Source organism: Vulpes lagopus, chromosome 11 (genome assembly GCF_018345385.1).
Source record: "Vulpes lagopus strain Blue_001 chromosome 11, ASM1834538v1, whole genome shotgun sequence".
In the NCBI taxonomy this organism is placed as follows: Eukaryota; Metazoa; Chordata; class Mammalia; order Carnivora; family Canidae; genus Vulpes; species Vulpes lagopus.
In genome coordinates this window covers 68,790,769-68,798,215 of record NC_054834.1, presented here as the reverse complement: position 1 = coordinate 68,798,215, position 7,447 = coordinate 68,790,769, and the positions used below count along the sequence as shown (strand labels likewise).

Below are 7,447 nucleotides of genomic sequence, written 5' to 3'. Positions count from 1 at the left end.
GAACGGACGGCGGCGGCAGTGGGGCCGGCGGGGCGGGCCGGGGGCGGGCCGGGGGCGGCCGGGGGCGTAGCGGGACTGGGACTTCTCCCCCCCGCGCCATGAACGCGCCCTCGGCGGGGCCTGCTCCCGGGCGGAAGCGCCGCCCCACCTGCCAGTCCCCGCGCCGCCGCCGCCGCCAGCGCCATGATCATCCCGGTCCGCTGCTTCACCTGCGGCAAGATCGTCGGCAACAAGTGGGAAGCCTACCTGGGGCTGCTGCAGGCCGAGTACACCGAGGGGTGAGGCTCCGGGCTGGGCGGCGTGCGGGGCCGGGGGGGCCCCTGCTGGGCGCGGGGCCGGAGGGTCGGGCCGGGGCGCGGGGGGCGCGGCGCGGGGGGCGCAGGCTCCGGGCTCCAGGTGCCGGCCGCGAGCAAGGGGGCAGGCGGGCAGCGGGCCTGCGGGCCTGCGGTGCCGCGGGGACTTGCACACGGACCCGGCAGGTCGTGGCTCCTGCCCAGCGCAGTTCGGTGCTCCCTGCCCTCCCGCCCTCGGAGGCCCCCGGGCCGCGAGCTCTTGGGTCGTGGGCCGGGCTTCCTGGCCACGGAGCCCTGCGGAGCGGGCCGGAGCGGGCCGCCCCGGGCCGCTCTCCCGTCGCTGCCCGTCAGCACGGCCGTCAGCACCGGCCTCGTGGGCATCTCTGCACATTTAAGCCTGGCCTGCGGCGTTTGGGACGAGCGGGGAGGCCAGGTTCCTGGTGAGTCTGTCGGAAAGACCCGAGTGTGAGGGAACCGGCCAGAGGCCCTGGAAGCCCCGGGCAGGAACCGCCCAGCCCTGCGACTTCCCAGCTCGGCGCTGCACGTCGGAGCAGTGCTCTGGGGATTTTCTGGAAGCCCTTGGGGCAACAGGGGCTGGGCCCCAGGGACACTGACAACTCTAATCGGCTTGGGAAACGGGAGAGACGGCTCCCTCCGCAGCGGGCGGGGAGGTGGGGCTTGCTCCAGCAGGGTTCGGGTCCTCCGTGTGCCCAGGACTGCCTGCCCCAACCGGGTGTGACCTGCCCCTCACCCACAGAGACGCCCTGGATGCGCTGGGCCTGAAGCGCTACTGTTGCCGCCGCATGCTGCTGGCACACGTGGACCTGATCGAGAAGCTGCTCAACTACGCGCCTCTGGAGAAGTGACAAGTGACCTGCTCACCCCCGTCACCCGGTCACCCGCTGTGCTCACCAGGGGCCGTCTGCGCCGTTCCCCCAGGCACTCCAGAGTGGTGGGGGTGGCATGGAGCATGCCTGTCCACCACCTGTGGATGTGTATCCCTGCTCTGGAAAGAACTGTCCATTAAAGGTCTTTGCAGAACCATGAAGAGGCCCTAACAGTTGGCCTGGCTTTGTGGGACTCCCTGGTGTTTCTGTGTCCTGCCTCATGCTTGAAGCTGCTTGGGGATAGACGTGGCTCTCACCATTCAGGGCCCAGAGGTGGCCGGGGTGGTGGAGGGCATCTCACAGCCCAGTGACAGTCAGTACACAGACAGCCAAGAGCGCTCAGGTTGAGGGTCAGGAGACATTGGCCTGCCCACCACCAGGTTCTGGTTGACCTTTAGGACAAGCACGGAGATCCTCACATTCCTTCCCAGGATCTCAACAACCAGATATTTGAGCCCTGAGTGGAATGCCTGCTGCAGTCTCGGCTGCCCATCCTGAGATCTTGCTGCCAGAAGCTTCTAGGTTCCAGCCAAGTTCCTGTGGAGGGGCAGGGATGGTGCCCAGCCTCCATAGTCAGCACTGAGACCCGCACAGTGGGTTGAGGGTGGCCCTGAGGAGGCTCTGCTGGGTGTCAGGGTTTGCCAAGCTCCCGATGGCCTGGGTATTAGCACTTAATCCTACGGGCCTGCCCAAGAGCTATCTGTCCTATTCCAGGTCCACTGAGGCTTACAGCTGGCAGCTGTCGCCCTGGACGGGAGTCTACCAGCCCTAGTGCCCTTAAGCAGGCAGAAGGCAGGAGTGTGTGGTTAGAAGAGAGGAGGGGACTGTCTGACACTGTCTTCAGGGCCAGCCCTGCTGCCCAGGCATCTGACATGCGGTCCTCTGAGGGCCAATGAACAAACCTATCGGGGCAGGGGGAGGAAGGGTCTGCCAGGGGTACATGCCCTGCAGAGCTCAGGCCTCTCCTGTCCTGTTCCAGAGGCCCTCTCCCCATCCCTAACAGCTACCCATGCCAGAAGGACGTTTGGAAACAAGCAGGTCCAGGCCATTTGAGGCCTCCATTGCCTCTGGGAGGCTCTCCCCGCTGCCACCATTTTTCTGTCCCAGAACGGGCATGGTTCTGCTTCACAGCCTGTGCTCAGTGGTCCCTGCTACTGGCTGCGTCTCGCTGGAGTCCTGTCAGTCTCCAGAATGTACCCTCCCGGCCCCAGCCCCTGTCCCGGCACTGGGTGGGTGGTTCTGTCCACCCCGGTGCGGGGAAGGCCCTGAGGACCAGGACCCTGACAGTCACTAACACAATAAGCTCAATCCATTCCACAAACATTTATTGAGCGCATATTGTGTGGCACGAGCAGTTCTAGGCATTTGTGATAACAGCAGTGAATAAAACCCACAAACCCCTGCTTCTGGGAAGGAGAGAGGACTGTGGACAAGTAAATGTGTGGCCTTTGGGGAGAGAGGTGGGGAAGTCCAAGCAGAGGCTCGGGCAGCAGAGACTTGAGGACAGAGGCCCAGGACCCCCAGGGCAGGACTGGGCTTACTTGGCTTTCCCAGGGATCTGTGGACACCTGGGACTCACATGCAGGTGTTCTGTACTCCCCTCACCTACCCCACCCAGCCAAGTCCCCCTTAGACTGCACTGGAACATCTGGGGGTCTAGAAGCATCCTAGAGTGGGCCCGCCCCTCCAGCTGAGCGCAGGCATCAGGAACCCCAAGGTCCCATGACCCCGCTCACAGGCAGAGGTACTGCTCCTTCCCCACCCTGGGGGGGCAAGCCTCAGGCCTTTGGTCTGCAGAGAAAGGCACTTGTAGCTCCCTCTGAGGGTGGGGATCCCCAGAGGTCATGGTGATGGTTTGGGGGTATGCACATGGGCTTAAGAACGCACCCTCCCTGGCAGAGTGGGGAGGGGGGGAAGGAGCAGCATCCTGGAACCCCAGCTCCTGGCCCTCAGTAGTGTCAGCTCAGTAGTCAGGTGGCGAGGCTGTGGCATACACAGTGGTACACCCATGCTCAGTAGTGTTCCAGCTTCAGGCTCTTGTACAGGCAGCATGTGAAGATCATGCCAAAGACCTGTGGCACAGGGCCAGCATGAGTGTGGCACAGTGCCAGCCACATGGTGTGCCCCAGCACCCACCAGGGCCTGTCCCACCCTACCCCCGAACCTGCACACAGGCGATGCCAATGCCCACAGCGCCGATGACCCTCAGGTGCTCCTGGATGAAGGTCTCCAGCTTGGTGATGCAGCCACCCTGGCAGAGTAGGGGTCAGGGCACTGAAGGGAGGCGATTGTAGCCACCCCCCCAACTGCTGCAGCCCAACCCCCCTCCAGGTGTGACCACACCAACCCCCAGCATCCTGGGCCCCTGGCTCCTCGGCCCTTCCCAGGGACCCCAGGCACCCACCAGCCTACCTCCACCTTGTAGATGTTGGAGGCGTGGTCCCGCTGCCCACAGCCAGGCACCACAGTCTTGCAGCAGCTGTCGGGAACCACACGGCTGCCCGCCTGGCCCGAGCGGATCCACTCACTGTCCCGCCAGTCTTGTGAGTTGTTGCTGCCACAGCAGTGGAACTGCGGTAGGAACACGGCCCAGGCTAAGTCCCCGTCCCACCCACCCCCATGGCAGGGTTCATACAGAGGTCCAGGGGTGCCCAAGGGGATCTGTTTGCACCCCATGGCACCACCCACTCACCTCCTGTTGCAGCTTATCCACAGCACTGGTCACACCCTCATGGCCTGGCTGGTGGTACTGCTTAGTCATGGTGTCCTTCAGGTTGTCCTTGAGCTCAGCGTTCAGCTGGGGGTGAGGTGGTCACAGCTTCAGCTGTACAGCTTAAGATCCCTCAAGGTAGGTGGGGCAGGTGGAAGCAGGTGCCGACGATGGGGGAGAGGTTCGGGAAGGCTGCTGGCCTGGGAGGGGGTGGGCTGGGCTGGGAGAGTCACCAGGTGGCCATGGAGAGGGCTGAGGACAGGGAGAGAGATCCAGATCCCAGGGACACCTTCCTCCCCTCCTGAGCCCCTAGCTGGGCAGTTTGGGCACTGACAGGCAGGCTGTGCCTCCCTGCTGTCGGCCCTACCCACTGGGACACAGCCCCTACCCCCAGGGCCTCCTCGCCCAGTGGTCAGTTCTGGAGCATGGGGGATCACGTCTATGTGTCTGTCTGCACATGTCTGTCCCTCCATGGTCCTATCTGTCCAGGCTCCTCACCTGCTGGTAGTAGATGTAGGCCAGAATGCCAGCAATGATCTCCAGCAGAAAGATGATGAGGAGCAGGATGAAGTACTGGGGGTGAGCAGGGACCCAGTTAGGTGGGACTGGACCCATGCAGTCCTATCCCATGAGGACTCCCAGTGTCCAGCACCACAGAGCAGAGCCCCCAGCCTCCGATCCCAAGTGGCCACAGAGGGCTCCGGGCAGCAGGTGGGTGCTGGCGGTCCCTGATGCTTTCCCTCAGAGCTGGTGTCTTCCCTCAGCTGGCCCAGCTGGGATGTGGGGACTCAGGGCTGGACAAGTGCCCCCACCAGCACAGGTGAGCACAGCACAGGCTATTCTGCAGTGTCACACCTGACCCCCAACATTCCTTTGCTTCTCAGAGCCAGCCCGGACAGCCTAGTGGGGAGCCCCCGCTAACCAAGCGCAGCAGGTTCCGCCGCTCCTTGAAGGTGGCACAGCAGCCCAGAACGCCAGTCACCATGACGACAACGCCAGCCACCACCAGGATGTAGGCTGTGGCCAGGTAGGTGCCCGAGGCCAGCAAGCTGATATAGTCACTCTTGAGGGCCAGCGTCCAGATGCCCACTGCCATGACGGCCAGACCAGCCAGCTGTGGGCAGTGCACACTGGTCAGCACATCCGGCCCCAGGACTAAGGGATGGGACAGAGCCCCCAGGCCAAGGCTCCCTTCAGGGACCAGGGATGGGAGGGAGGAGACACCTGCCCGTGGCAGTCAGAGGGAGGGAGTCCTCACCCAGAAGCAGCAGTTGAAGGTGAAAAGCAGGTACTTGAGGCAGACGGTGCCACATGTCGTCTTCTCATTGAACTCCCCCATCCTGGGGCCGAGAGGCAAGGGGAGGTCAGATAGCCCACACCACCAGGACTTGACCGGGAGGCCAGCCAGACACCAGTGGGGATGGTAGGGAGGGGGACACTGATGCCCAGGCAAGCCCTGGGTTAAAGCCCAGCCAACCAGCTGCCCCAAATGAAGGTCCTGGGAAAGTGTTCACAAGAAGCAGGATGTCTCCTGGGATAGCACTTCGAGGGCCCCCACCCCCAGCGCAGCCAGGGCCAGTGTCTGGCGTCCACAGCCAAGCTGAAGGCCAGGCCCTAGAAGGCCGAAGGGCCTGGCTTCTCTGCTCAGTGCCCAGCGCACAAAGGAGACATGGAGGACCCCAAGCATCACCGCTGACTCACCTCTGCTGGCAGCCAGGGTAGGAAGACCCGGCAGGTCCCTCAGGGTGAGCTCATGCAGGCCCCGCCCATCACCCCCCCACACACACACACACACAACATTCCCGGAGCTGCACGTCACAGTCTGGCAGGCTAGCAGGCACCCACTGGAGGCTGGAGGATTGGAGGCCACTCAGACACAGGCTGATCGGCCCCTTACTAGCCACATAGCCTCAGGGAAGCCCCTTGGGTTTCTGTTAAAGGGAACGCCTTCCTTTCTCCGAGCCAGGGTGGGAAGAAGAGACAGTGCTGGACAGGCAGAGCCAGTAGAAACACATGCCCCAAGACCTCTGCTGGTCCTCACTACTGGAAAGGGGAGCCACACCAACCCCAGCAAGATGTGAAGGGACACCTTGCCTGTTCTGCTGTGCAGAGTCTGGACTGGGGAGGGTGGGAGAGGGCCAGACGACACAGATGGCAGCTGGACGCCCCCCCTCCCACGTTTCCAGACAGACAGCACCACCCAGAGCTGAACTTTCACCACCCCACCCAGCACTTACCTGGCTGCTGGTGGAGACTGGCTCCTCTCTAAGACAGGTGGACGGAAGTTCCCTAAGAGCCTCCACTAGAAAGGCAGGGACAGGTGCCAGGTCTGGCCGGCGCTGGACAGGCAGGATCCTATCACCCCTCCTTGTGGCCGCCTCTGGCAGTGGATCCGGACCAGCTGGGCTTCCGGAGTAGGCAGCGTCCACTCCCAGGGCAGGGAGGGGAGAGGCCAGGCCCGGTATTTTAGTCTGGGCTTGGGCGGGGCAGGGCAGAAAACATTTCTGGATAGTGTGATCCTGGAAGGGGAGGGACCACTCGCCTTCCCCAAGCACCCCGCTCTGGGCCTTCCTGCAGACCGGCCCCTGCCCCTTACCCCACCCAACAGCAGTACCTGCCAGCCAGGCAGGAAAAAAGACGCAGACGGCTGCCGCGGAGCTGGGGTACGGCAGCCCCTGGGCCCGGGCAGAGGCCCCAGCCCCCACGGCCCGTGCGCACAACCGGCAGAGCAGGGGCCCCGGTTTCCGGGAGTGCCTGGCAGATGTGAGCCCCCTTGGGACGCGCCGGCCAGAGATAGTTCCTGCGGCCGTGACACGGCTGCCCCAGCCCAGACCCTGCGACTCAGCCGGGGGTCTCGGCCGCCCGCGCCCGGAGGACTGGACCCTGCGGTCGGCGCAGCCAGGCCCCGGGAGGCATCCGCGCGTTACCGCGGGGAGCCGCCGCCCCCGCCCGGGCGAGCGACGGCGGAAGGAAGGGCACCGGTGTCCGGAGACAATGACCACGGTGCTCCGATGAGGCCGAAGGGGCCGCCAGGCCTGCGCAAACACCCCGGGGGCGCCTCGCCCCCGCTCCGGGTGCCGCTCTGCCCACCCGGGTGCCCCTCTGCGCACCCGGCTCCCCGGCGGCCGGCTCCCTCCGAAGGGGCCCGCGCAGCGGCTGCGGCCGGGTCGGCGGCCGGGCCCTCCCGGGCCTCCCGGGCCTCCCGGGCCTCCCTCCAGACGCCTGCAGCCGGGCCCCGGAGTGCGGGACGCACGGCCCCTCCCGGCCCGTCTGGCCCGGCGGCGCACTCACCGGCCACGCGTCGGAGTCGGCGGGGCGGGCGGGGAGGGGCGATGGGGGCGGTGGCTCGGGGTGCTGAGACTGCGCGGCCGCCGGGGGCCTGCGAGAGCTACGCGCCCCGCCCGCGCCCCGGGCCCCAGGCCCCGCCCACGCCCCCAGGTCCCAGGCCCCGCCCACGGCGGCAGGCCCCGCCCACGGCGGCGGGCCCCGCCCACGCCCCCTGGTCCCGGGCCCCGCCCACGGCGGCAGGCGCGGGGCAGGTCCCGACAGCGCCGGCG

At 65.7% G+C, this 7,447-nt stretch overlaps 2 protein-coding genes across 4 annotated transcripts; one reads left to right on the top strand and one right to left on the bottom strand.

Moving 5' to 3' along the window:
- The first annotated feature begins 40 nt into the window (after window positions 1-40).
- POLR2L (RNA polymerase II, I and III subunit L) lies at window positions 41-1,341 on the top strand. The gene is made up of 2 exons (XM_041773981.1): window positions 41-278; window positions 1,051-1,341. The coding sequence occupies exons 1-2, from the start codon at window positions 184-186 to the stop codon at window positions 1,157-1,159; spliced, it is 204 nt and encodes a 67-aa protein (XP_041629915.1). The 5' UTR covers window positions 41-183; the 3' UTR covers window positions 1,160-1,341.
- A 1,147-nt stretch (window positions 1,342-2,488) lies between these two features.
- CD151 (CD151 molecule (Raph blood group)) lies at window positions 2,489-7,327 on the bottom strand. Of its 3 annotated transcripts, none has more exons than XM_041773970.1 (9): window positions 7,182-7,327; window positions 6,128-6,366; window positions 5,149-5,230; window positions 4,813-5,004; window positions 4,389-4,463; window positions 3,873-3,977; window positions 3,593-3,751; window positions 3,345-3,431; window positions 2,489-3,252 (listed from the first exon to the last, which is right to left on the bottom strand). In XM_041773970.1, exons 3-9 carry the CDS (start codon window positions 5,227-5,229, stop codon window positions 3,193-3,195), a joined length of 759 nt encoding a protein of 252 aa, XP_041629904.1. In that variant the 5' UTR covers window position 5,230; window positions 6,128-6,366; window positions 7,182-7,327; the 3' UTR covers window positions 2,489-3,192. The 3 variants fall into 3 exon arrangements, with proteins under 3 accessions (XP_041629904.1, XP_041629906.1, XP_041629905.1); XM_041773972.1 differs by having other exon boundaries at window positions 6,128-6,361; window positions 7,182-7,280; XM_041773971.1 differs by lacking the exon at window positions 7,182-7,327 and adding an exon at window positions 7,001-7,169.
- Window positions 7,328-7,447: the final 120 nt, after the last annotated feature.

What these genes read in the sequence shown, in the direction of transcription:
- POLR2L (XM_041773981.1), top strand. Translation starts at nt 184, where the DNA reads ATGATCATCCCGGTCCGCTGCTTCACCTGCGGCAAGATCGTCGGCAAC. An exon ending in CAGGCCGAGTACACCGAGGG is followed by an intron (nt 279 to 1,050) that starts GTGAGGCTCCGG and finishes CCTCACCCACAG; the next exon opens with AGACGCCCTGGATGCGCTGG.
- CD151 (XM_041773970.1), bottom strand. Translation starts at nt 5,229, where the DNA reads ATGGGGGAGTTCAATGAGAAGACGACATGTGGCACCGTCTGCCTCAAG. An exon ending in CCTTCAACTGCTGCTTCTGG is followed by an intron (nt 5,005 to 5,148) that starts GTGAGGACTCCC and finishes CACTGCCCACAG; the next exon opens with CTGGCTGGTCTGGCCGTCAT. An exon ending in TTGGCATCGCCTGTGTGCAG is followed by an intron (nt 3,253 to 3,344) that starts GTTCGGGGGTAG and finishes CCTGTGCCACAG; the next exon opens with GTCTTTGGCATGATCTTCAC.